This window comes from Agelaius tricolor, unplaced genomic scaffold, assembly GCF_023055355.1.
Source record: "Agelaius tricolor isolate 1412-34295 unplaced genomic scaffold, bAgeTri1.0.p SCAF_23, whole genome shotgun sequence".
Lineage (NCBI taxonomy): Eukaryota > Metazoa > Chordata > Aves > Passeriformes > Icteridae > Agelaius > Agelaius tricolor.
In genome coordinates this window covers 12,895,208-12,921,983 of record NW_027269283.1, presented here as the reverse complement: position 1 = coordinate 12,921,983, position 26,776 = coordinate 12,895,208, and the positions used below count along the sequence as shown (strand labels likewise).

The 26,776-nt window shown below is 47.2% G+C and overlaps 2 protein-coding genes across 8 annotated transcripts in view; one reads left to right on the top strand and one right to left on the bottom strand.

Moving 5' to 3' along the window:
* The window catches only part of PTPN1 (protein tyrosine phosphatase non-receptor type 1), a 28,932-nt gene extending 11,436 nt beyond the window's left edge, over nucleotides 1–17,496 (top strand). Inside the window, exons 2-9 of the mRNA XM_071446874.1 lie at nucleotides 9,322–9,412; nucleotides 10,972–11,072; nucleotides 12,316–12,414; nucleotides 13,904–14,041; nucleotides 14,453–14,662; nucleotides 15,091–15,252; nucleotides 15,846–16,081; nucleotides 16,590–17,496. Coding sequence (XP_071302975.1) covers nucleotides 9,322–9,412; nucleotides 10,972–11,072; nucleotides 12,316–12,414; nucleotides 13,904–14,041; nucleotides 14,453–14,662; nucleotides 15,091–15,252; nucleotides 15,846–16,081; nucleotides 16,590–16,794 — 1,242 coding nt within the window. The 3' untranslated portion in view covers nucleotides 16,795–17,496. The remainder of the gene's footprint in view (nucleotides 1–9,321; nucleotides 9,413–10,971; nucleotides 11,073–12,315; nucleotides 12,415–13,903; nucleotides 14,042–14,452; nucleotides 14,663–15,090; nucleotides 15,253–15,845; nucleotides 16,082–16,589) is intronic.
* A 2,732-nt stretch (nucleotides 17,497–20,228) lies between these two features.
* RIPOR3 (RIPOR family member 3) overlaps nucleotides 20,229–26,776 on the bottom strand; it is a 41,970-nt gene continuing 35,422 nt past the window's right edge. For 6 of the 7 annotated variants that reach the window (XM_071446866.1, XM_071446871.1, XM_071446873.1 and 3 more), the window contains 9 exons: nucleotides 26,524–26,660; nucleotides 26,143–26,275; nucleotides 25,593–25,701; nucleotides 24,379–24,543; nucleotides 24,068–24,226; nucleotides 23,086–23,288; nucleotides 22,798–22,881; nucleotides 21,924–22,014; nucleotides 21,178–21,448 (listed from right to left, as the gene is read on the bottom strand). In XM_071446866.1, the coding sequence (XP_071302967.1) occupies nucleotides 21,264–21,448; nucleotides 21,924–22,014; nucleotides 22,798–22,881; nucleotides 23,086–23,288; nucleotides 24,068–24,226; nucleotides 24,379–24,543; nucleotides 25,593–25,701; nucleotides 26,143–26,275; nucleotides 26,524–26,660 (1,266 nt within the window). In that variant the 3' untranslated portion in view covers nucleotides 21,178–21,263. The other variant, XM_071446872.1, reaches the window with a different exon arrangement.

Sequence of the window (26,776 nt, the reverse complement as noted above, 5' to 3'; positions counted from 1 at the left end):
TTCGTATTTTCTTCTGTGAACACTAGCTTGCTTATATTCTATCCTATAAATTACAATAGATAAAATCTGAGTTTAGTTTTAGTCAGTGTTAGGGGTAGAAAATGAGGCTTACAAATTTACTCTGTTTTCACAAAATCCTGTTTCCATGATGGTAAGAGACTTTCAAACCAACTCAAACCAAGAAAATAAAAATGAGGCAAACTCCAGAAGTTCTGATTCCTAGGTAAGAATCATTTTGTTTCTGGCTTTGTGTCATCATGGAAAATAGAGAAATACACCACTGAGAGCAGATCTAGAAGTGCTTTTGTATTTCCGAGGAGTTTCTCACCAGGACTGCAAGAGGAATGCAGGATTCCCTGAATGGTGCTCCCTTCCAGGGCCAGTTCTTTTTTCCACAGTGCTCGTGATGGGGTAGGGGAGCTCATCTAAAGCTTTCTTCCCTTGCCTCCAGGAACCAGGCGAGAAAAAGAGCCTACAAAGAGCCTGAACAAATTGCCCAGAGAAATGGCCTCCCTGCTGAAAGGAGAACTCCAGAGCTGTCCCAGCACAGCCAAGGGCTGGGCTCCTGAAATGCTCGTGAGACAGTAAGTTAGCAACTGAGGAGCTGGAGCATCCCACCTGGGAGCAAACCCCCTGGGAAAGCACAAGCAGCATCCCTGGGAGCAGCCAAGGGCATTGCCTGTCCTTGCTGGGGCTGGCTTGGGGCACCACTCCTCAGGGAGGACACGAGTGCTGCTTGCAGGAGTGGAGATCAAAACCCCTGCTCTAGAATGAGGTCTCATTCTCATTGAAACTCTGTAATGTTATAGCAGTCCAAGAAGGCAGAGATGTTTATTTTGGAATGTAATGACAACAACAAACTTGACATTAGGGTATTCAAAGGACAATAGCAGTGATGTGAAAAAATGTGTGGTATTTTGCTTTGTAAACTCTAGAAGTATGTTTTTGTGGCTCTAAGTCTGAGATGAGCAAAGGGTTATGTGTGTGCACGTTCTCACAACCAGCCCATGTTTTCCCTTTGCAGCAAATGCTATTGATGTGTTAACAGCATAACAAAAAGGAATTGATGATAAGTCTTGGAGTGTAACAGTCTCCTCTTCCCCTATTACTCACTGTGTTGCCTGTGGTTTTGGGAGGTGTTGTAAGGTGCCAAGTCAAGTTGTTGAATTTGTAAAGAGCTTGATAAGTAAATATGTGAAGTGTGGAGCTCTTTGACAACTCAGATTTTTTGTTTTGAGGCACGTGTGGTTCTGTAAGGCCTCTCTGACACTGGTGAAGGTTTTGCTCTGACTTTGTCTCTGTGTAGACATCTCTTATTCCACCTAGTTTGTAATACTTACTTTGAGCACCCACCAGAATTTCTGAGCCCAGATTATTTCCTGTTTTCAAGTAGTAATGTAAACTTCTTTGGTCTTCATTACTGGTAACCCCTCTAATGTAGTCAGTGGCACCTTTCAGGAGAGGTGTCTGTTTACTTCTGTTGGAGCCCCCTCACCTCTCTGCGACAGAAACAGTGCTGCAGAATGGGCTGAGAAGTGTCAGAAGCATTGTCCTGTTTTCTAAATCCAGGGTTAGAAATCCTTGGGATCTTATTCAGGGAATCACATGCCTTCCAGGGAATTGTCCTGGTGCTAAATGTATGGGTATAAAACCAAACTGAAAAAAACCCCAACATCACCACTTTGAGACCATTTAAAAACCTTCTCTTTTTCTGACTTGTTAGGATTGCCTTGAAGATTAGAACTGCAGAACGTCCCAAAGTTTGACAAATAATTTATCTCTGCTGGATAAGCAAAAATGATGGGTTTAGGAGAGATGATGACTTTGTAGTAGCTGGAAGTTTTAGGCACACCGCAGGTGCTGCTCAGGCCTTGTGTATTTGTAGGTGCTGTACCTGTCCCTGAGGGAGTCACATTCTTACTCCTGACTAAACTCCCTGGTGCTTCATGGCTGCTCCCTAATTAGCTCCAATTAGGGCCGAAAGGGAAAGCTAATGAGTTGGTGAGGTTGTGTTCCCAGGAAGGTGTGGCTGGTGTTCGGGAGTGCTTTACAAACACTTGTCCCTCTCCTTCAGCTCCTGTCCCAGCAGAGGCCTCGGGTTCAGCAGCGGCTCTGCGCTGGCAGCCCGGGCAGGGACAGGATCGAGTGTCCTGGCAGCTGCAGTGTCTGGGGAATCACCTCTGCTGGGAGCCCGGGCTGTGTTCTGCTCCCGTGGCTCCTTCCATGACTCCCTGGGAAGGGGCTGTGAGCTCGTATGGGCTGTGTTGTGGGAATGGCCCTGGTGCTGGGCTGCCTCTGGAGCACAGCCCCCCTGGAATGCTTCTGCAGCCTGACTTGGGTTTTCTCTGTACCTTTGGTCATGCTGTGCTAGGCAAGTAGCTCTCTCACATATGGTACCTTATGTTGAAAATTATCTCAGCAAGGCTAAGATCACTTGGGAATGGCAAACTGCCCTTTTTTCTTTGGTAGTTCTGGTGTTTTAGCAAATTCTGCAAGTCACAGATGAGCAGATGTCACTACTGGACTTGTTTCGTTATCTGTTATTGTGACCAGTATTTTTAAGATACCAATTGGTAACCTAGACATGTTAAACTCATGTAATCTCCAAAAGGATTAAAAATAATGCTGTGATACTTCTGCATCTATGTGAGTTTAAACCGCTGATGAGACTACACAAATGTTGCCATTTCTTTTTTGAAAAATCAATCGAGCATTGGCAATCTTATTTTGTTTCTTGAAAATATTTGTCCTGAGTGAAATGACTGTGGTGTTTGTCTGTTAAGCAGCTAAAGTGCTGTGCTGTTTGTTTGGCTTTTAGTCAACACACTTTCCAGGAAAAGGTGAAAGGACACAAACACCACAGACGAGTTTCGGTTGTAGCTCAGTGCATGTGAAGAGCACCTCTTAATCTGAAGTGAAGGCTCTTTTTAAAAACCTTCATTGAGGCTTAGTAAGAAGAGTGGAACTCAGATACCCAGGGTTGGTTGCTTTCAAACTCACTTGTGATATTACTGATGGAGTGCACAGAGCTTGTTCTGTGCCTGTGCTGCTGCTCCCTGCAGTGGGGCTGGCACAGGTCATTAGATGAGTGTGTTAATGATCTTCCCAACTGATTTAGGAGCCTTCACCTGTGACAGTAGATCCAGTCCTAAGCAATGTCCTGGAATCTCTTGAGGCAGAAGGTGATAATGTCTTCCTCTGCTGGGACAATACCTGGTTCTGCAGTGGCCTTTTGGATTCCTCCTCAGCTGCAGGTAACCCCAGATATGCTGCAAATCCGTATTCTTTCAGTGGGCAGTGTGCCAGCATGCCCAGCTGAATAGAAGAGCAGGATGTGTTCAGAGCCAGGAGTCTTGGAGCAGATACATACACTGGGATCAAAAATGGGAGAAAAGGAAAAAGAATCTGTAAAGATCAGTTCAGCTTTTAACTGGTAAGACCTTGAATGTGTTACCTCGTGAGGAAGCAAGACTTACATTTGATTATCTTATTTACTTATTAATCAAATTAGTTCATTTGTCTTAAGATTACATGGTGGTAATGGATTACACAAGATTTGGGGAATGGTGGTAATGGATTATGCAAGATTTGGGGGAGATAGTACAGTCTTGTTTTCTTAACATTAACTGAGGTTATCAGCACAGTATCTCTGAAAGAGAGTAGAGGGCTCTGAGTGAGTATAGGTAAAAATTCAGTGGTAAATCATTCCATGGTTCCTATTTCATGAAGCCAGAGATCCCCTTGAGAAACTGTAAGCTATCTGCAGTGGGGGCATTTCTTATCCTTTTGTTTCCAATTTGAAACATGCCATTTGCAGCTTGTCTAAATTCTAGGAAATACCTCAGTTATGCAGCACATGGAAAGGTGTGAGAAGTGTTTCTTATCCCTCCCTTAGGTCTAGCATTTGCAGGGTTCATGTCTTTTTTTTTTTTCGCCTCCAAAGCCTTGGGTTTTGTGTGTGGTTTTTTTTTGGTGGTAGCTCTGTAAAAGCTGTAATGCTCTTAGATGGCTTGTGAGATGTCAGAATGAAAATATTAGGTATCTAGGAAAGCAGGACTGTTTATAACCACAGTTGTCAGTCTGTGAAGCCTGGAATGCCCTATGGGCCAGCAATGATACATTTTTAAACTCGTACAAAACCCATACTGCAAACAAATTAAGGTCTGGATTTGCTAGGCAGACTAAATTCCTTTAGGAGTTATGTGGATATCTGGTCTGTGGGATGCACCAGTCTATTTGAGATGAGGTTAAACCAGAACTCTTTATGTAGAGACCCCTAATGTTTGGGCAAATGAAGATGTGGATCTCATTGCAGTGGTTACTTTTCTTACAGAAGAAGAGCAACTGAGTTAGAACCTCTTGACACTTTAATGAGAGTGTGGTTTATTTCCTGGCACTGACTTTGTTTGATGATACAGATAGCAAAGCTCTGCTTTTGCACAGCAGCTGTCAAGAAAAAGCCATTTCACAATCTTAAACGTCTCTATCCTTCCAATAATGTCCAAGATGCACTTCTGGAGCAGATTGAGTATCTGGGAGGAAAAATAGAGATGGATGTGAAGAAGAAGAGGGGAACTTGAGTTGTTTTCTTACGCTGACACTCCATTCAGTTGTTTCCTGTTTTGGCAGTGAGTACATGGCTACAAAACAGCAGAAGTAGAATGTTCCTGCCAGCAGCTCTGAACTTCTTCTGTTATGGGTCATAAATTTCAAGGACAAACTATATTTTGAACTTACTGAAATTTGAGAAGTCTCATGTAATTCTTTAACCTGATACTAGAGTTTAGCTCTTTGATTTCCCTGTCTGTGTTGCAACACTCATAAGAACCAGAACTGAAAAATCAGTTTTTACCCATTGCAGATGACACCGAGGCAATCTGAGAATCTGAGCAGCTGGGCTGTGCAGTGTTGCTGTGGTTTATTGACAGCAGTGCCTTCCTTCTGGGAACATGCAAGATAAATGCACTGCTAAAGTGTGGAAGTGGCACAAATCTGTGGCTTTCTCCCTTCTGGAAGTGCTGCCAGGCCCTGAGAGCCACTCAGGTGCAGGTGTTGAAGTGAGCATGTACAGTGTGCAGTTATCTCCCTGATGGAGTGGCTGCAGTGAGGGACCGCAGGGTTTGCTGTCAGGAGCCTCTCAGTGAGGCGTGTTGGAACTGAGAGACAGTCTGGAATACCTGCTAGCTGTGATAAATACAGCCCTGGGAAAAATGAGCCCACTTTGCCACGTGTTGAGATGATTTAATGTGGCAGCCATGGCCAGTTTACATTCTCCTGGGGGTTATTTCCGTGCTCCCAGCAGCTGCCTGGAGTCACGAACCCTCTCAGGCCGCGCCGGCTCACGGTGCCCGGGCAGTGCTGAACTAGCAGGGGGCTTTCTAGGAAACCGTGTTGCAAGTGTGGGCTTTCTTATTTATTTATTTATTCTAACCTCCTGTAAGAGTGCTGTTCAACTTTAAACAAGCCTGTCCTTTCCTCTCTGTGCTGCTCCACCTCAGGAAGAAGCTTCACATAGCAGGCAACTGGTTTCTTTTTCTTTTTTTTTGAGGGAGATTAGTAAGCAAATCAACACTACCATATCTTAGTTGAAAGCAAAATTAGGAGGCCAGATAAAATGTTTTTAAAGGGTATTAAAATCCACATTTATTTCACTTAGCTGGCTAAAATTCTGCAGCTGCTTGTTGAGATTTATGTTGTGTGGTGCAGCTGTCTGTTCATTTATCTGATCTTTAGATGACCTTCCTCTTACCTACAAGTTACATCCTCATTTCTTGTTCTTGCCCAAATACCCTCATGTAAAGCTTAATGTAGGATAAGAAATCAAATCTTCCTTGTCAAGGTGGGCTGCCTGAGCAGTTGTGTGCTTTATATCTTCATGAAGTTCTTTTGTTGGGGAGTGAGTTCAGGGCCTCAGGTTGCTCTCTCCCATGCTGAATCTGAAGGCCTTTTCCCATTTGTGTAAAGTAGGAGTTTGTTGTGAATCTCTTGGTATTTGCTGGTTTTCTTGTGCTCTTCTCTACAGCTCTTTGCAACCTTATTGGACTGTAGGGGTATTTCCATTCTGAAACCAGCCTGAGTGACATCATGGGGAAAGAGCACCTTCCACTTGACTGTATTGCAACTTTTTACTCTTCCACCTTTTCCAGCAGTATCATGTCATCATTTTCTTCAGTGGCAGCTTTAAGAGGAAACCTGTTTTTTAGCTAAGATTACTTTTTTATATAAGTCTTTATATATAATTTTTGTGAAGTGCTGTCCTTAGTGTGAGTGCCTCAGTAGATGGATTAGGAGCAATTCTGTAGCCCCTGATAAGATCTTGGCATTTGCTGCTTCCCGTAGGAGCAGAACTGCTAAAATGACAGTAAATTGTTATCTCTGAGTCTGATCTGCTCCAGGCTTTATGGTGCAATTAAACAGTGTGATCAAATTGAGCCCTGCTGCAAGGTTTCCTGGGAGTGAGTCTGGTGAAGCTGAGACTGCACCTTTAGTGTCTGTTCTAAACACTGATACACAAATCTACACAGTGTGCTTGAATGGCTGATGGCATGGCCACTCTTCCTGTGGTCTTACAGAATATTTACTTGGGGATTTTGAGGTGCATCTTCTCTTTCTGAATCTCCTGCTGGCATCTGGACAGGATGGGGAAAGTGAAGCCCGATGTGCTGTTGTGCTCGGAGCTCAGGAAGTTCCCTTTTGAAGAGCAGGGCTTCAGCAGACTTCCTCTTTCCACCCCAAAGTATTGGGGAGACAGGGCTTAAAACCAGGAGATGAGTGGCATGAGGTGACTCATGCTCCAAACCCAAAGCATTTGATTTTGGAAAACTGACTTCAGTTCTAGCCCTTCCTCTTCCAAGTTTTATATTGCACGACCTTTTAAATGAAATGTCAAGCTTCCTTTTCGACAGGCAGGATCTCTGCAGTGTGACTGGGTGTGATTCAAGAAGGTGTTTGGTAACTTCATGAATCCCTGCCTTCATCCGCTACCTCCAGTTCTCGTGACATCTTTGCTTCAAGTTCCTCAGAGCAGAATAATTCCCTGCTGTGAATGAGTCTGGTTTCTCCAGCGTGGGGGCCTTGTGGTACTGTTAGAGCGTGTTCTGAGCCTACCCTCACAGCAGTGACCAGGACCAGCAGTGTTTGACAAGGCCCTGACATGGCCACACAGCTCCTGTGGGCACTGGGTTCTTCTCTCCAGCCATGTTCTCTGTTGAAGGCAATTGCATTTCCACTACAGTCAGCTGCATATCCTGGAAGTGACCTTGGATGATAAATTTTCTTTGGTCACTTTAGACGTTCTAGCAACTTCTATATCCAAAAAAGCCCAACCAAAACTCCAAACCGCTTTCCCCCATTGCTGAGGACAGTGTGCCCTGTGTGATGTGCAGGCATGCCTGCTCTCCTGGGTTTTCTCTTTTCCTGTGTTCCTCACGCTCAGCAGTGGGGTGCTGGGTGCTGGCTGCCTTTCCACACCAGGCAGAACTTGCCTGTTGCCATGCTTCCATCCCTCTTTTGTTACCATCCCACCCCCAGCCCGTGGTTTTTCCTGTTTCTTGAAACATGCTCCAGAAATACACTGCTGGTTTTAAATAGTCTGCTGAAGGCACTCGAGTGACTTGTTTCTTTCCATTTTCTCTGTGCCTGTGGGAGTTCAGCATCTCTAGAACTCCATTATTCTCCAAGTACCTTTAGGCACTGTGGCACCTTGAAAAAGATCTGATATTTGCTGGTGAGGTAATAGCCAGCTCTCTATTCCCTGCACAATAAATTGCCACTTTCAGTTCCTGAAATACTGGATGTTGGTGTTGGAATCTGTGGAACTCCTGGGGACTGGCAGTAGTTTGTGTGTGCACATACATGTGGGTGCTTCAGTGTAATATTTTTGTATGAGAGTTCCTTTGTATAATTCCATTTTGTAAAGAAGCATTTGATCAATTTAGTTTTAAAAGAGGGGACAGATTTCTTTCAAATCTGTTAATTCTGGGAAATGAAACTGTGTGTTAGTGCTGCTGCTAGAATAGCCCAGTATTTACTTTCCCTAAGGAAAATTCCCTAGGGATCTTGGTATGGTTTGCATTTTGATGCTTTTATAATATGAATCCTGTGGGGGGGAGTTTTGTTGGTTTTGGGTGTTAGGGATTTTCAACACACATTTGGGAAATGTGGTTAGTGATCTAGAAAACCATTTTTCCTAGGTCTCTATATTTTTCTCTTGTTAATCCTGTACAGTCAGTATGGGAGAATAAATCCCTGTAAAGTACAAAGTCACTAACCTAGTGTCAGAGACAAATTTCTGAAAACACCCATTTTAGCTGCCTCATGTTTGAGATATTAGACTGTGGCAGTCCAGATCATATTCTCCAGACTGCATTCTTCATAAGCAGAAATACTGGCAGCCATGTGTTCAGTTATAAAAAGCTGGCAGCTGATGTCAGCCCTTATTTCAGGTTTGGAATACTGTGCTAATTTTGGGCAGGTTTATGTAAATCAGAACTCTTCTCCTGACATGCAGCATTCAGGGTAAATTGGTACATACCTGAATAATGCAGCACAAGAGATAAACAGGTAATGTGCTGCAGTAGATGGCCCACTTGAAAAAAATCCTGATTCTTTATATGCAGAACTGTGCTTACACAGTATTTATTTACAATGTGAAGTTCTGTTTCAGCAAATTGGGACTAATGTCCAAGGACAGCAGAATTCTTTTTATTTTAGCTTCTGAGATGGTCTCAGGTAGCTGAGCTATTATATGCAGCTGAAAAAACCTATCTGAGAGAGCCCTGGTGATCTGTTTGAGGTGCTGCATCTGTTTTAGCTGAGCACAGCTGACTTCTGCCACTGCAGCTCTGTGACATCGTGCTGATAACTCAGGATAATGATGAACGTGGTCTTAGACAAATCACTCTGTGTCTGTGTGATGCCAAGGGGGGCAGACAAGTTCTTTTCTATCACAATGAATGTTTTCACTGCTGCTGAGTCAGAAGCAGGGTTGATATTTTCACTGATGCTGCAAACAAGGGCTTAAAGCAGTTTGTGTGGAAATGCTTTGGGGCAGAGACCCTGCTCCTTCAGGAGCTGAAAAGCATCATGTCTGGTGAATGTTGTGCTGCTTTATTATGCAAACTAATAATATTTTAATAAATAATGTTAGTGTTGCATTCTGAGAAATTTAAACTCAATTCTTAATTGGAGGCCCAAAGTGCTTTCTGTCCAGAATTCCCTCACACGAAGATGTGAAGTCAGATGGGGATTTGCCTTGAAATAGCCAATGGTGTGAAATTAGATGGATTCATACGTAACAGAGTTGGTTTTTTTATGTTGCAGGACATCAGGCATGAAGCCAGCGATTTTCCATGTAAAGTGGCCAAACATCCCAGAAACAAAAATAGAAATAGGTACAGAGATGTCAGCCCCTGTAAGTACACTTTCTTTTCCATTGTTTGTAAGACTGTTGACTTACAATGACTTTTCACAGCTGAATGTTCATTGTAAGAACAAGATTCTGTTAGGTGGATAAGCACCCAGGACAACTCTTTGTTATTATATTTATTTATTTGTGAGACTGGTGTCGCAGGATGCTTTTATATCCACAGGGTTATACAAGAGCAGCACACAGTAGAGTCTGAATTTGTGGGCAGAAACCTGAAGAAGGAAACTTGCTTTACCTTTGAGAATGGTGGCTGAATTAGCATTTCTAAGGTTGCAGGGTGGTTCCTGTGCAGCTCTCAGCCAGCAGAGCCTCCTGCAGGCAGCACAGGTGGCAGCAGTGCCCTCCTGGCAGCAGGGTGGCACAGAGCTCTGCCACAGACAGAGCTGAGCTCCTTGGAGCACAGCAGAGCTCATGGTGATGCTCCCAGGCTGCAGCTGGGGTTTGAAATGGCTGTGTCCCCTGTGCTGGGGGAGATGCCTCTCTGGGCACGGGTCCTGTGCAAGCACAGCTCACTGTGCTGCTGCAGCCTGGCTCTCCTGCTGCCATCCCAGGGACAGGCACAGTCCCGGTGCCACCTGCCCGCAGCTGCCATCCAGGGCCTTGGGCTGCAGCCACATGGCAGAAATGATGCTCCATGGACTGGTCAGCAATAATAGTTAATGTGTCTGACACTGCAGGGAGCTCCCAGGAGGTCTCTGAGCCCCCTCCTCGGCACAGGACAGTGCCAGTCCTGGCCCACGTGTCCCTCAGGGCGCAGCACTCCTGAGCTCAGCAGTCCTGGCCCAGATGCCCAGCTGCTGTCCCTGGGCCACAGAACTTCTGTGCTTAAAGCTCCTGAGGCCTTTGGGGCAGTTAACCACAACAGTGACGCTTTACTGTAATTGCTTTACTAAGCAGTTCTAATGGTTGAGGTTGTGAGTAACAAATTCCTTCTTGCCTTTAGATAATCCTGCTCCCAGTCTGTTTGCTTTCTTGCAAAATGTGGGAACCCTTGTGTGTATTGAGTGTTTTTTAGTTGGTGGTTTGGTTTCTTTAGTCCCAGGTTGAGCAAGTGACTAACAAAAGAGCAAATGCTTTACATTTGCTTTATTTCTTGAATTTTGATCATTTTTTCTGTACATGAAAGGGTGGTCAGGTTGGGAACAGTAGCTAAATACCTATAAGAATAAAAGGTCTCTGTCCTGTTTATCCAATATGTGTTTAGACAAACCTTTAACAACCTTGAACAAGCTGTATTTGAATGTTTAAGCTGAAAAGATAAGCAGTTGTGTAATTAGATTTATTTAAAACCAGCAACTTGATAACTGAATGGAGAGGTCAGTGTGATCTGGTTTGCAGATGGCAGTGGGGATTATTGCAGGTGCCAGGGCCTCACCCTTGCAGTGGGTTCCTGGAGGTGAAGTGGGAGCTGTGCTCCCTGCTCGGAGGGGCTGATCCAGTGGGCACTGCCCAGCACAGCTCAGCTCCTGACCCCTCCTGCTGGTGAGGATGTGCCTGCACTGTGTTCCATACTCATTAACCTGTGTTTTCTAATTGTGCTGCAGTTGATCACAGTCGAATTAAGCTAAACCAAGGTGACAATGACTATATCAATGCTAGTTTGATAAAAATGGAAGAGGCCCAAAGGAGCTACATCCTTACCCAGGTAATTGCTGGCAGTGGATTATAAAAACATTATAGTGGCTGGAGTTGGTTTTCATGGATTTTCTGTTTGTTTTCTTTATTGTAAAGCTACTTAAGTGCAGACAAACATCTGTGTGTGTATAAAAGCCACTGCTTTTCCCTGAATCTGTCAATTCCCCACCTATCTGTATAACAAATTAAAAGTACCCACATGCCCTGTTGTCTTATTCTGAGAGCCAGCAACTGTGCCAGGCTTCTTGTTTGTGCTAAATGTTCATTTCCCTGGAGACTGTCCTGATCTCTAATCTTGGCTCTTTTTTTACCCCTTCCTCCCACGCTTTAGATAAAGGTAGACTGGGATTAATATTTTCAAGTGACAGCTCTTCCTTCCTGTTTCTAAAGAATAGAGATAAATCTTCTCAGGAAGAAATGGGCAGAGCAGTGTGCAATGTGAAAATGGTCCTTTGAGCAGAGCTCCCATTGCCCTGCCTCAGGCTGGGGGGATCACAGGGCTGAGCTCTGGGGGCAATGCTCAGATGTGCAGCTGACTGATACTGGTACTGTCCTGATCCACATTTAATGGCTTTGAGTGGCTCCATTTAAATCCAGTCATTCTTTCTAAGGACCTGCTGTTCTGCTTGAGCACAGGAGTGGATCCAACCCAAGCTTCAGAGCTATAGCTTCAGAGTAGAAAATAGCAAAGGAACATAGCAGAAGTAGGAAGTTGTAAGGAAATCTACTTTGGGAATAGATAGTCTTTAAAAGGAGTCACTATTTCATTCAGTCCCAAGGCAAATCTGTGAAGATTGTGGAAAACCATATAATTTGTTACTGATTTTGCATCCTTTCAGTCTTTTGGATGTTTTAGTCAAGTAATTTTCAAGTATCATGAATAAGGATGAGGGATTGCAGAGTAGTTTGACACAGATGTTATTTTTGCTTTTAGTCAGTGGGGTTTATTTCCCCATGACCTTTGTATATCTTTCCTAAGAAAATGCAGCATTTTTCACTCCCAGTTCTGTTCTCACAATGAGACTGTGTCTCTCTTCCTCTTATGCATGGGGGGAAAAGATTACCCATGTTTTCATGGGTAAATTCATAACATGGAACTTAAAGCTGTCTCACTGCATTTTTTTACAGTTTTAAATGAGAAGTTGCTTGTTACTTTTTTAAATCTATTGCCTTGTGCAGGGACTGTTACTGGGGAAGAATGCCCTGACATTTACAGAAAATAATGCTTATTTCTGGTGATTCTGTCTCTGCAGGGACCTTTGCCAAATACTTGTGGTCACTTTTGGGAGATGGTTTGGGAACAGAAAAGCCGTGGTGTTGTCATGTTGAACAGAGTGATGGAAAAGGGATCCGTAAGTACTCACCCAGCTCTAGCTGTGTGTTCATCACATTTATGGTTTTCTCTAATAAAAAACCCAAGTAAAACCGACCCAAAGAATGGGATGGGATGACTGCAAGTAGTTTTGTCTGAGAAATTGTATCTGGAATTGAATACTTGGTGAACTGATCCTGCTGCAGTCAGAAAATCACTGGCTTTGTAATTGTGGGGCCTAATTTCTCGTGAATTTGGCTAAAATAGAACACAAACACACCGTGACTCCACACAAATGGAAGTCTCTGCTGCTCACCAGGGGCTCTGGAGTTGTCCTCAGTGTGCACAGACTGCACCTCTCGGGGCTCTGCAGTGTGAAGTGGCTTTGCAGCAGAGAGAGAAGCTCTGGGGCTCCAGGTTTCCATCACGCACTGAGCCCTGGGGAACACTGTCCCCTCCAGGGTCACTGTTGTACACAGTAAAGTACAATCATGTGTAAAGACATTTTGGAGGAGGGCAGTGAGGGTGTTGGGTGTCCACCAGTGATAACTGGGTGGTACATGCTTTTGCATCATCAGAAAAACATTCCCAATAATCAGGAAAATTCTTGGGCAATGAGCTGTGCTTTAATAAACTGCAGTCTGGAATTTTCAGTGTTTTGCTGGGTTTTGTACTACAAGTAAAATTTAATCTTCAAAAGAGATGCGGTAACCAAATTTTTCAATACTTTCTTCCTTTCCAACCATTCCTGCTCCCTCTCTGCACTGCTCTAGTTTCGAACAAAACAAATTACTGTGGTCCCTTAGGGCAGTGCTTACCCTCCTCAGCAAACAGCAGTGGGAGACTTAGAGTGGAGCACGACAAAATATTGTTTGCAGACACATTGTGGAGAAATTAGACAGAAAGGAAATTGCTATAAGTTTATAAATCCACACAAAAAGTGCAGAGATTGTAACTGTATTCTACACCCTGATAAATAAGAGGATGTATTTTCAAAATAAATTAGAATTAGTTTGAGCAAAACCACTCTTAGTCTGCCTATGAAGAAAATGCTGCAGGGGTTTTCTGTTTATTAAAATGCTGTCTGAAATCACCTTAGTCTTGAGCCTGCTGTTGGTTTAGCATCGTTCTGCCACTTTTGGTTTGGCCACATTGTTTGCCCTTTAGCAGAAGAGGCCTGAGCCTCGTGCAGAGCCTGGGAGAGGGGAGGGTCAGGGGCTGATCCTGATCCCAGGGCAGAGCAGGGGCTCAGGGGCAGCAGGAGGGGCCAGTTCTCCCAGGCACAGGATCCCACATTTCAGTGTCAGGAGCTTGGGTGCAGACTTTCCTCTTCGTGCTGCTGATGAGTATTTTAGTTCCAGGTTTTTCCTGCACACTTGAAAATGTGCTGCTTTCCCATTTGGTTGGCTCATTAAAGTCCCTGGCATGCAGCAGTCTCTGCAGAGCTCATGTCTCTGGGAAACCTTAATAAAACTGCAATTCAGTCAGGAGTGGGTAATGACATTTATGTATCTCCTGCTTGGCTTTAGGTAAAGTGTGCACAGTACTGGCCACGGAAGGAAGAGAAAGAAATGTTTTTTGAAGATACAAACTTGAAACTAACCTTGATATCTGAAGATATCAAATCCTACTACACAGTACGACAGCTGGAATTGGAAAACCTGACCGTGAGTACCGGGTCTCATCCAGTCCTTGTTCTCCTTGGGCTGAAATTCATCTCCTCACCAACAAGGGCTGGAAATTGGTGGTCATGAATTGTCCTGGATTTGATGATCCTGCATGAGATGATGTGGAAATGGAACTCCTGGGTATTTGTGAGATGTTCCTGGGGACCCTCCAGGCAGTTTCATGTCTCAGCCATACCCAGAGTGACACAAGCTTTTGAACTGTCTGAAATAACTAAACTTGAAACAGGTAAAATCCCTTTGCTCCCAGTGGAGCCCTTCCCAACAAGAGACCATTACTTGTAATGAGTTTCTTGGCCGTGCAGCTATAAAAGCTCCCTCAGTCTGGTGAAACTTTGGAATTCAGTCGGTGTTCCCAGTCCTGACTGGTGTACCCAACCCCTGTTTCTGCAGACCCAGGAAACTCGAGAGATTCTGCACTTTCACTACACCACCTGGCCTGACTTCGGGGTGCCGGAGTCGCCGGCGTCGTTCCTGAATTTCCTGTTCAAGGTGCGGGAGTCGGGCTCGCTGAGCCCCGGGCACGGCCCCGTCGTGGTGCACTGCAGCGCGGGCATCGGCAGGTCGGGCACCTTCTGCCTGGTGGACACCTGTCTGCTGCTGGTAAGGGCACTCTGCTCTGCTCTGCTCTGCTCTGCTCTGCTCTGCTCTGCTCTGCCCAGGGGCAGGCTGCAAAGGGCCAGGGGCTGGGCAGCGTTCCTGTCACCTGCCATTGCTTTACCCCGCTGTCCCAGGAGTGCATTCCAAGGCAGGTCTGGTTCCTAAGTGGCCATTCTGAGTCTGGGGAAGGGAGGTCTCCAGTTTTCAGAGTGATTCACAAAGACAGGCTTTGCCTTCAGGAAAGCAGCATATTTGAGGCCCAGTGTTTTCCCCTCAGTGTTCTTGGAGACCCAGTAATGAGCTGCTGATAGCAGCTGTGTGTGAGTTTGTTCATTCTGTAGTGTGGAGGGTGGTATGCAGGCCCTACCACAAAATGAGTCACTGTAGTGAACCTCCTCAGAGCAGAAAACGTTTCACATTTCTATCTGCAGATGGACAAACGGAAAGATCCTTCTTCCGTGGACGTCAAGCAGGTTCTCCTGGAGATGAGGAAGTACAGGATGGGGCTCATCCAGACTGCAGACCAGCTCCGCTTCTCCTACCTAGCTGTTATTGAAGGGGCAAAATTCATCATGGGAGATGCTTCAGTGCAAGTGAGTGCTCCTGGCAGCTCCAGAGAACTGCAGCAAGTGGGTGGGAGGAACAGGATGGGAAGAAGCTTCAAATTTGGTGCTTGCTTCATCTTCAGTACATGTTTATATTATGGGGTTTTTAGGTACACTGCTTTACAATCTGTCACGACCTAAAGTGCTATATTTTATTTATTTCCAAAAGTACCTGTTTTGTAGCAGTGCCTCCTGTGCTTTCCTGCACAGTGACTGGGGTGGAGCTGCTGCATCAGCCTCCCCTGGAATTTCAGACAGTACAAGTTTTCTAATATGCTTGAAGTTTAAGTGTCATGATTGAATTCATCAGGGTTTTTTATGGTAAGCAGAACTCTAGGAAAATAGATTTTATTTTGTGCTTAAGTTTTTTAGAAGCAGATTGGAATTTCTCAGTATGTTTTGTGTAGTGGATGTAGCTTGGACTTTTTGTGTCTGGTTTTTCTTTCCTTTTCTGCAATGCAAATGAAGAGCCACTGTAAGAGTTAATTACAAGGTAGAGTATAAAGATTCTGCCATGGTAAAGTTTAAAGTTGGAGCAGCTTGAAAGAGAAAAGCTTAACAGAGTTTGTCCTTCCCTGAAGGAGCAGTGGAAAGAGCTCTCCAACGAGGACCTGGAGCCACCCCCTGAGCACACCCCCCCACCTCCCAGGCCCCCGAAGAGAACCTCAGAGGTGCACAATGGGAGGATGCACGAGCACCCAGAGCTCCTGGGCAAGTCCCAGGCAGTGGAGGAGGAGATCAGGAGCTCACTCAGCAGCGTGGAGGAGGCAGCTCCGGACAGCAGGGCCCGCTCAGCTGTGGCCCCCAGCACAGACAGGTAAAGCACCCACTGCCCTCTGCACACAGAGCCACAGGCAGGCAGTGACACAGGGGAGGAGATGTTCACTTCCACCTTGAGATGCTCTTTGGGGGTTAGGGCTGAGCAAGCAGCCACATTCCGTCCCTTTCTGGCTTTCTGGGCAGGTGCTCGAGTTTAGAACTTTGGTGCTCCCCTGGCCCGGCTGGGGGTGTGAGCTGGGTTCCTTCACTGCCTGTCTTGGCAGATTTGTGATGAGCAGTGAAAGCAGGTGGTGGTTAAAGCTTATTCTTTAAAGGGCACAGAATCCTCCCAAGCTCTTCCTAAACCTCTGTTGAGCAGCCAGATGTCTCCTAACTGGAGACAGGCTGGGCTTTGGTGGCTGCTGCAGCTCCGAGAGCTTTCCAGCTCTGTGGTGTTCCCTGCCCTTGGAGCACCTGCATGGCTTCTCTCCTCCATGGCCATCCAGCATGGAGTATTCATTCCCAGCCAGCCCTGAAGGTCCCTCCCTCTCTCCCTCTGTCCTCAGCACTAGTCACGACACTGAAGCCCGGAGGAGACCTGTCGGGGACAACCCGCGGCTCTCGCCCCGCAAGGAGGAGTCCCTGAAGGAGAACTCGGAGGAGGAGGATGAGAGCGTGGTGGCCACCTGGAAGCCCTTCCTAGTGAATATCTGCATGTTCACGTTCCTGACGGCAGGAGCTTACCTCTGCTACAGGGTGTGTTTCCACTGAGCAGCGGCAGGAGCGCCGCCCCGGCTCGCGCCCGGCTCCGCGGAGCCCCTCCAGGCAGGGCAGCCTTGGCTCAGAGCAGGTAGATTTAGGGGAAAGGCCAGAACTTTGGGTAGGGCTTCATGAGAGAATCGATGCACTAGGGTTTTATCCAGCCCTGTGGTCCCAAGAACATAATATTGTAATCTCAGGGCCTTGAAATATTCAGGAGTAAGCAGAGAAAATGCCAAATAGTCTGTTTTCCTTTTTTGTTTTCTTTTTTTTTTTTTAACTAAATAATAGAATTACAACACATTGTTGTTTTTAGCCTTTTTTAAAAAGCCAGTTCGTTTTCTTTTGTTTCAGAAAAACTAGGCACAAGTGAAACTTGCTTGTACTCTCCAAGTGTTGTAACCAAATACATGACTTACATTGACAAGTTCCCAAAAAAAGAAAAAAGAAACCCACATACCTGAAGAATGTAAACTTTTGGAAGGGGAGGTGTGTTTGTAGTTGGTTTTTGGCTTGTTTTTTGTCTTTTTTTAAATTTGCTTCATCTTTAAAGACTGAGTTGTGGGCAGTGCCTGTGGTATTGATATATTTAATCTTGGCATAACTGTTCTTAAAGAGCTGATTGTTTTCCTTGTGTTGATAGAACCAGGCTTCTGCATTTGCTCAGGGTATCCCAACACGTCCAGCTCTTTGATTTTTTTTTTCTTTTTTTTTTCTTTACTAAGTGTATCTCCTCATTGACTTTTGTTGCACTCTACTTGCACATATGCCTCTTTACATTGCACCATCCTCTCTAAAGCTGTTTTTACTTTTATATTCTGGGTTGGGAGAGGTCGAGGGGAGGGAGAGAAACAGGAAAGGGAAATTCAACCAAACCATGTCCACCAGCAGTGGGGCCATGCCCGTGGCCCGTGGAAGGACCAGTCCTTAAACCTCAGCATTTGGAATGTAAAATGCAGTTTCACTCTGCAGCTGCTCCCTCGGGCCCAGCGTGCTCTGAGCAGGGAGGCACTGGGGAGAGCCAGAGCAGTCCCTGCTGGGGCAGCTTCCCTTGGCCAGGAGCAGAGCAGCAGCGCCGTGCTGGGCTCTAGGCAGCCCCTTGGCTGTGCTGGCAATGCTGGTGTGTCCTGCTCTGCTGCAGGCAGGGATCCCAGCCCTGGCTCTGGCAGCCACGGCTCAGCCCCGGGGCTCCCACAGCACCTGGGCTCAGGGGCTAAGTGCTGCTAGGGGAGGGTTGGCTGTGTGGGAGGACTGGCACTGGAGGCAGCATTGCACCAAGCAGCCAGTGCTGTTCCTTGGGTAATACCAAATTATTCATACTTTCAACAGTAATAGCAAAGAGTTCTTTGCTTGTGTCATGGTGCAGACAACAGGAGCAAAGTCACTCCTGGGAGCTGTAGTGATTGAACTGCCCCATGACAGCTGATCTGCAGCAGTGTTACTGATTTGTTTTATTTCTAAAGTCTTTCTAGCTCTATAGCACTTAACCACCCTCAGTGCAGCCCTCGCTGTGGAGGAGCCCAGGGGAGCCCCTCCACTCCGTATTTATTTTTGCCAAGCTGGCTGTAGGTGTAGCTCTTCCTTCAGTGGGTGAGTAGGTGAGGGGGTGGGTGGGGGTGGGAGTTCCTCTATTCTGTGTTTTGTTAAGCTTGCATCAAGGGCTTTTCAAGAGTACAATAATAAATCCTCAGGTAGTACTGGGACTCAATCCTTTACCTGTGAGACTGTTGGTCAGACCAGTACTTGAAAGGAGGAATGTTGTAATCAGTCAATATTTAGTTATATTATTGGAAACAGGAAAAATGAGTATAGAAAATGGTAATATATAATGGCTCATCTGTGTATTTAAGATACATTCTGTGATTGCTTTGTCCCCACTGTTCTCTGCAGCGTGGGCAGGCCCCTGCCCTGAGGCACCATTTGTACCCCTTTGTATTCAAGTGCATGTGAAGTCTGCGGTGTCCCAATGAAACACCACCTGCTTGAAAGGTGACAGAACTTATATTCCTGCTTCCTGATGTGCCCAAATGATATTTGCATGATCCTTAGTGGCTGTGGTTCAGAGGGTGTTGCTGAGTGTCTCTGTTCAGCACTGGACCGTTGGTGTTTATCAGAGCCCGTGTACTCGCCTAATCCTTGGCATGACTTCCCGTGGGATCCCGTGTGCTCCGTGTGCCCGGTGGTAGCATGTTCCTTTCAGCTGAGTGAGTGTAGTACAGACATTCCAGAGAGCTCAGGCAGCCCTTCCACACCTCCCCTGGCCCTGGGACACCTGGGGAAAGAAACAAACCCACCCCACCTCTGGCCACCTTCCCAAGAGGGAATATTTTAAATGCCAGGTATGGCTGGAAAGAAAGGATCCTTCCTTTGAATACAGACTTATTCAATTGCAAATTATGCTACCCAGACCAAGCTCCTGCAGATGACAGAGGAGCTTTGAGCATCCTGCTGGTGCCTGTTTCTTTCCTGTGTTCCAGGCCCAGCTCTGACCCTGTCTGGGACACGGTGAGTGTGCCCAGAGCCCAGGGAGGTGTGGGCAGGGCTGGCCATGCTGAGCTGTGCCCATTTTGTTTGCTGTCCTGTACTGTCTGTGGTAGTTGGGGGGTGTATATACCGTAGCACAGTGGGGTGTTGGGTAACCTGTTCTTGGAAATGGACAAACATCCATGTTAGACTCGTTAGAAAGTTAGTGAGCTGCTCTGCTATCTGCCTTAAGCAAATATTTACTCATCAGGTCTTTCTTTTTTACAGATTGCCATAGAATAAACTTTTATAAAAAAATATGTAAAAACTCAACAAAAAAGCTGAATGTTTTGGTATAATACAGTTTCAGGTATCTTGTCTTTTGTGTAAGCCGCTGCTGGGCCTCCCAGGTTAGAGTACAACTGTACAGTTTTTCAATCTCCCATACAAGTTTTCAGTTCTCATTTTAGTTGTAACAATAAAACTCTTTTTTTAAAGAACTCATTGAATGTGTTATTGCTTCAGGGCTGGATCCATGGGCTCCTGTCTGACCCACGTGCACATGAGGGCTGGGGGAGGTAGGTTTGCAGCTCAAAGGGATTTAAATGTTGCTGTAAGAACTTCCTGGAGGCAGAGCTCCAGTAAAAGATTAGAGGATCCCCATCCCTCCCTGCCACTTCCATTTCCCTCTTCTGGTCTTTCACATTGAACAGGTAAATTTTAAGGGTAAGAAGTGCAGGAACTCAAGCACCCTGGTTGGTTTGTGCAGGAGCTGATGCTGACCCCATTTGCAGCTGCAGCCTGCACATCCTGAATTCCAGCACTGACCTTTGGTTTATATTTCTAGGGAAGCCTACAACTGGAGGAGAGCGTTCACCAAAGGGGAGCAGGACAGGGCAGATCAGGGCCCATCCCTTGGGGTTTAGTGCCTCTTACCTGGCCCCAGGGCTGCAAGCACAGCAGTAGGAAACACTCCCAGGAACTTGTCTCAAATGGTTTATTAGAACTTTAGAAAACAGTATGAAATCCACAAATAAATACCAAATAGAAAAGTTTTATGTGTATATATAATATATATATATAAAAATATGTACACACAATCCCAACCCCCTTTCAAGTATTGCACCTGAGCCAGGCTGCTCCCCATGGGCACCCTGCCAGCCAGGGCTGGGGGATGAGGAGGACAAGTCTTGGGCTGTGACTGAATCCAGAGTTTTAAAAGAACAAACCTGTCCCTCCCTCAGTCAGGGCTGCACATGGCAAAGGCCCTGCAGTGAGCACACAGAGCTCATACAGAGCCTGCCTGGGCCTGGCCTGAGCTGCAGCAATTACACAGTGACTCAGGGAGTACCAGGTTCTCCTTCTGCAGCTAAATGGCCCCAGCAAAGGAAACCACCAAGCAGTGGTGCTGGATTTGTGCTACTGACAGGGCAGCTGCTCTGGGAGAGATCATTTCTCTCCTTGGAGAATGCCAAATCAATAAATCACTTCCTGGGAAAACAGATCATATTGGACAGAGCTGGAGCAGGGGCAGCTAATTCCAGCAAGATGGAGATTTGAACTCCAGATAAGACCTGGATCCACATTCTGAGAGATCCCAGTTTTCATTTGTCCAGCACTTGGTATTTCATCATGTGCTGCGAGACTGAGAAAATACATTCCAGGCTGCATCCTGGAGATGACAAACTGTCCCCTTTGGAAATAAACCTGTGCTGGGTCAGGAGATGGCAGCGACAGGACAGAACAGAAGGAAACCAGACAAAACCAAACCCTCAGGTGCCCGTGGGGCTGTGAGGACAAGGGGATTCACTCTCCCATTCCACTCCTAAAACACTGTGATTTCAACCTCGGCCTCCTGAGCAGTTTCCCTCAGCTCACAGCAGATCCTGTCCATCTTCTCAAAGGCTTGTCGGCCCCGTTCCCCTGGGGAGAGAGAAAACAGCCCCTGCTGAGGGACAGGCAGGGCACCCCAGAACCCTCTGGGGACGCTCCTGTCAGCCTGGCTTGGCAGGAAGGACTCAACAGTGACAAACATCCCTCAGGGAATAGTTCTCCAAAACCTGCTGGAAGGCACCATGGAAAATCAGGCCTCCTGCAATGATTGCCATGAGCATCAGAGCTGGAAAACCTGTCTCATGTGGGCCTGAGTGTTCTGTGGGGCAGGGCTGGAATGCCCAGAACTGAGCCTGGCTCCAAGTGGGCTCTGAAAGAACAGAACAGAGAAGTGGGTGTCTCTGCATGACCTGGCCATGCTCTGGCAGCATTGCAGCTGCTGAGCCTCCAGGAAAAGCACAAATGCTGGGCAGTGGGAGATGGGGAGCACTGACATTTTACCAGGGCCCCTCCACTGTCAATCACTTGTCACTTGGATTCCAGTGAAGTAACAGGTAATGAACCAGCATCACACTGTCAGTCCTCAGCTACAACCTTTTCAAAAGGTTCAGTGGTTCCTAAAGCACTTAATCCTTCAGGATCTCCTTGGTCTGGTTCTATAAACTTCATCAGGGGCCCTTGGCTGTTATGTGTGATGTAAAGTTTATCTTCATGGTATGAAACAGCTGTTCATGAAATATTTCCGTTGTCCTGGATGTGTTCAGGCTGAACTTGAGGCCCCTCCTGGCCCTGCACTATTTCACATCCCTCTTTCAGACCATTTTAAAGCTGTACAAAAGCCTTACCAAAGGACAGTGTGGCTTCCCTGGCTGCATTCCTGACTTCCTCTGTTTCAGACTGGCACAGGTGGGCAACCTGCTCAATGCTCTCCACAGCCTGTTGGAAAAAAGAAGAATTTGCCTAAGCAGCTTTTCAGCAGTTTGGTGGACATTTTCTACAAAGCAAACACAGACACAAACTCCCATCTCCTCTGACATCCAAATTCCTCCAGGACTTTTCTCTTCCCCAGCATACTGGGTTGCAGTCACATTTCCTGGTATGATCTCACCTCTGTTACCTTCTCTCCTGTTTTAGGGCATCAGAAAGTGTAAAAGTTCCAGGGTACAGGCCACAGTTGTGGGACCATTAAATCAGTACCAACAAGGACCTTCACTGAAAGGGTTAATCCCAGCTGGTGCTTTGCAAATCGACCCTGATTTGCTGTTGTGTGAGTACCTGTTTGCAGACATTGGTTCCCTGTTTGTGTGCAAACCTATTACAGCTTAGGGCCCTCGGGAAGGTTTAAATCTGTGCTGCTTCTTATAATAGCAATGCAAACATTAGTTTTGTTTTCTGACTTTAGTGAGCTATTGTTAGAAATACCCCCCGATTTAACTTCAGGTTTCTACAGATAAATGTTTGGAACAGAAACGTTGCTGGTTTATGCTCGTGCTGATGTCCCCAGTCAGGCACTGCCCTTCAGCACGGAGCATCCCAGGAGCTCTCACACCCGCCGTGCTGTGCCCGCAGCTGCTGTGCCGCCGCCCTGGCAATGATGGCATTCGGGGTCTGGTGCCGTGGCAGCCGCAGTTGGTGGCTCCCGGCTGCAGTAACCCCCGCCCCGCTAAGCCCAGCCCAGCGCATTCGATCCCGGCCTCGGGGCAGAGCCCGAGCGCTCACCCTGAGGTTCTTCAGAGCCAGACACGCAGCCTGCTGCAGCCTCGCGTCACAGCCGGATAAAGCATCCGTGTAAAACAGCACGGCCTGGGGCAAAACACCGCAAAATAAAACACAGAGTCAATTTAATACCCAACCCCATGGCAGGAGCGGGGTTCCCCGTGAAATGAGCCAAGGTAGAGACACCGGAGCACCTCTGCCTTAGGGGCTCGGCCCCGGGCAGAACACGGCCAGGAAAGCGGTGCCGGCCCGGGGAAGCTCCCGCTGTCCCCTCGCTGTCCCCGCACTCACCCGGGCCCGGAGGCTGCCGCTGCCGCCGGCCCGGGCCAGGCAGGCCGTGGCCGCTTTGCCCACGCGGTGGTTCTCGTCCAGCTGCAGCAGCCCCAGCAGCCGCAGCGTCCGCGGCAGCGGCTGCAGCCGGCTCAGCCTCTTCCCCTTCAGCCTCTTCAGCGTCTTCAGCCGGCCGGGGCACTGCAGCTCCTCGATCAGCATCACTGCCGGAGAGAGCGGCACTCGCTGGGGAAACGCCCCCGGCCAGGGGCACGAACCGGCCGGAGCCGGGACACAAAGCCCGGGACACACACACACAACCCTGGCCAGCCCCGGGACACACAAACCCCAGCCGGAGCCGGGACACAAAGCCCGGGACACACACACACAACCCTGGCCAGCCCCGGGACACACAAACCCCAGGCGGACCCGGGGCACACACACAAACCCCAGCCAGCTCAGGGTCTCAGCCCCCTCCGCATCAGCACAAGCCTGCAGATGCAGACAATACCAGGACTATTTTAAAATAATTCTTTTCTAACACAGAGAAAGTTGTGGAGTACTTTCACATGTTGGACAAGACTCCAGTGAGGCACTGGCTACCTCAGGCTACAAAATGCAGGTCAGTAACCTCGGCAATTTTATTGTCCTTTTCTGTGTCTGAGTCCAGCTACAGCAGTGAACCCAAGCCACAGACTGCGCTCAGTCCTGGGATCCAGCTGGAGGCTGCTCCTGACTCTGCTTTAGCTCTGGAATATCCCAGAACTATTTTCAGGGCACTCAAGATAAGCCCATCCTTCACAGGGGGTTTGTTTGCACATGCTCAGATACGGGAGTCAAGCGTGCTTTTCCTGTTCTGATTAAAACTACACGGTCATAAAGGGCATAAAAATGGAAACAAGTTGTCAGTGCAGGGGCTGGGCTGTTTCCTGCTCCGGAGCTGTATCTGGAGCGGGAACCTGGAGGGCGCTGCCCTGCAGGAGGAGCCAAGCGCTGCCTTTACCTTCCTTGGCGAGCTTGGCCAGGTGCTTCTCCAGGCTGCCGATGCGGTGCCTCTCCAGGTACCGATAGAACTGGAACAGAGTAACCGGCTCCGTTTGGAAATGGGAGGAGGGCAGCAACCCATCACAGGTGAGGATCTGCTCCAGCAGCCTCTGCAGCACTGCAGGGAGCGGGACACACACAAAACAGCAGCTGGGTTACGTGGAAGGGGCTGGAAGCAGGCGACAGCTTTGGGGTTGGGGTTTTTTAAATGCACAGGGACAATTTTCAGCACTGCAATGAAGGCAGCATGGCTTGGTGCTCACAGGGTACCTGTCTCCAGGTGGCTGGGGTACTTCTCCTTCACTTTGAGCATCATTGTGTATTTCAGAGCATGACGGAACCTTTCTGCCGAGGTCACCAAGATGCTGCTGCCAGGCTCTGCAAGATCACTCCAGATTTTCAGATACTGCTTCTTCTTTTTAGCCTTCTGAATAACTGAAACCCAACATTTTAAAAAGTCAGCGAGCTCTAGCAGCTATGGGATTTCACATGAGAAATTAGACAGCAGATGGCCTATCAGCACTAACTTGTATTTGTGTTAGAGATGATTTTGTTAAAAATGAGACATTTGCTGCCCAAATGTTCACAGCTGCAAGCACTGAGCTCCTGAACTGCCATCAGCAGCTCCTCTGCCTCTCACTGTTCCCTTTAGCTCTGAGTCAGTTCCAGAAGAACATTCTGGGGCTGCCCTTCTGTCAGCCAAGGAGGTGCCACTGCCAAGGGTTCTTGGGATGCTGCCTTTGCTCCTTCCCCAGGGCAGAGCTCTGACCTAAGGGCTCTCAGACTCTTCACAAGCTCTTCAGGAGCCCTGGGGTTCCTCATGTGCACCCTCCATCCTCACTTTTACCTGCAGGCATGGAGCTCCTGCCTGCCAGCCTCCCACACTGCCCCTGTCACTCTGCACCAGCCCCTCTGCAGCCCTGCTCAGGAACAGCTTCTTCTCACATCTCCAGGATAAAATCTGGCAGCAAATGCTTCCAACTAAAATTTGCATTCTTGCTGCTGCACTTACCAAGATGGGAACAAAAGCCTCCCAAGCCTCTCATTGTGCTTTAGCATTTTGTCATGTCCAACAGCCAATGGAAGAATTTAATAGTGGGAAGACCTGAGAAAAAATTCTGTGCCCACCAAACTGTTCTGGCAAGTGAGCACAGAATTTGGGCTGTTTGCTTACCAAGGAAAAGCACAGGTGTAAAAGAGGATCTTATTAAGCTGCTCTGCTTCTCTTTGACCATCTACAACATCCCTGTTTAAAACATACCAGTTCATCTACTCTTTCTCTGAGACCAACTTCTCCAAATTTTTTCCTTCTGTGTAGAAGAAAGAATGAACCAAAGAACGAGCCCTGGTTTAATGATGAGCTGGTTCAATGCTGTCAATGTTTGCAAGGAATTTAGAATGAAAGCCCTGGGCCTGGGGAGGCTGGCACCCCAGGGGTGCAGCTCTCCCATCTCTGCATGCCTTGGGGAAGGGCAGGTACTCACTTTTCTCAACAGACAGATCCAGGACATCCCCCAGGACCCGTGTCTGCTCTGACACTTCTTCCAAAATGCTCTCCTGGACCACCTGGGCTATGTTTGGAGTCCTCAGTTTCTGAAATGCAACAGTCATAACTCAGGAGATGAAACAAGGGCAGGACCAAGCTCCAGATAAACAAGTATTCCTCAGAATCCAACTTTTAAGACAAGTAAGAAACCCCCAGGTGCTCTCAGAAGGCCCCTTGCCCACCAGAGGCTCCCTGTTGTAGCAGTTTCCATTCATTAAACACGGCCCAAGCCAAGCCTGTGTGTTTGCAGCCTGCTTTGGGCACAGAGCTGCTGCTGCTTAGAGCTTCAGCAAAACCCAGAGCCTGAGAAGGGCAGCAGAGTTCTGCATGGCACTTTCTGTGTGCACACACATGTACACTGCATTAATGCACCCAGTTTCCATTCTGAGTCTCTGTGCTGTTATCAAACAAACCAAACATCAAATTCTGCTGTAATCAGAATCAACAATGGCAGGCAGTGCCCTGGGAGCCCCCAGGCTGCTCTGTACCTGCAGGAGACCTTTGCACAGCCTCAGGTGTGTTACCAGCAGCACGTCCAGGTTCTCATCCCCAGTGGTCACGTCCTGGGCTTCTGGTCTGGTGTCACAGCTCAGGGACTGGAGCACGTTGTCATTGTATGTGCTGGTGAGATGAGGGGAAAAGAGAGTTACAGCTCTCATCACTGAACAGAATTGAAATGCACAGTCTCTACAGGAGCTGTGAAAGAAACCAGGTGGCATTGAACAGAAACCAGCATTTTCTTTAACTATTTATATTTATAACCCTCTATTATATTTATTACTCTCTCCAAAACCATGGGCAGGCATTTCTGTGCACCACAGCTGCTGTGGGACCCCTTTGCCTGTCCCACAAAGTGCAGCAGCTCATACCTGACACTGCCTGTCCTTACACTCCCAAACAAGGAGAGCTCATCAGCACTGCAGTCATTGTTCAGGAAATCAAAACTCTCCAGCACTGTCTCCACCATCAAACTCTCCATAGAGGAATGTTTGCGAAGTGTCTTCAGCTGTTGATGAAATGGAAAAAGAAATATTGTTATTTGTAGTTGGCCAGCCATTTTGCAGTTGTTTTTTGCTGGTTCTGAAACCATTCCTAATAAAAAATCACTTTACTTTTCTGATT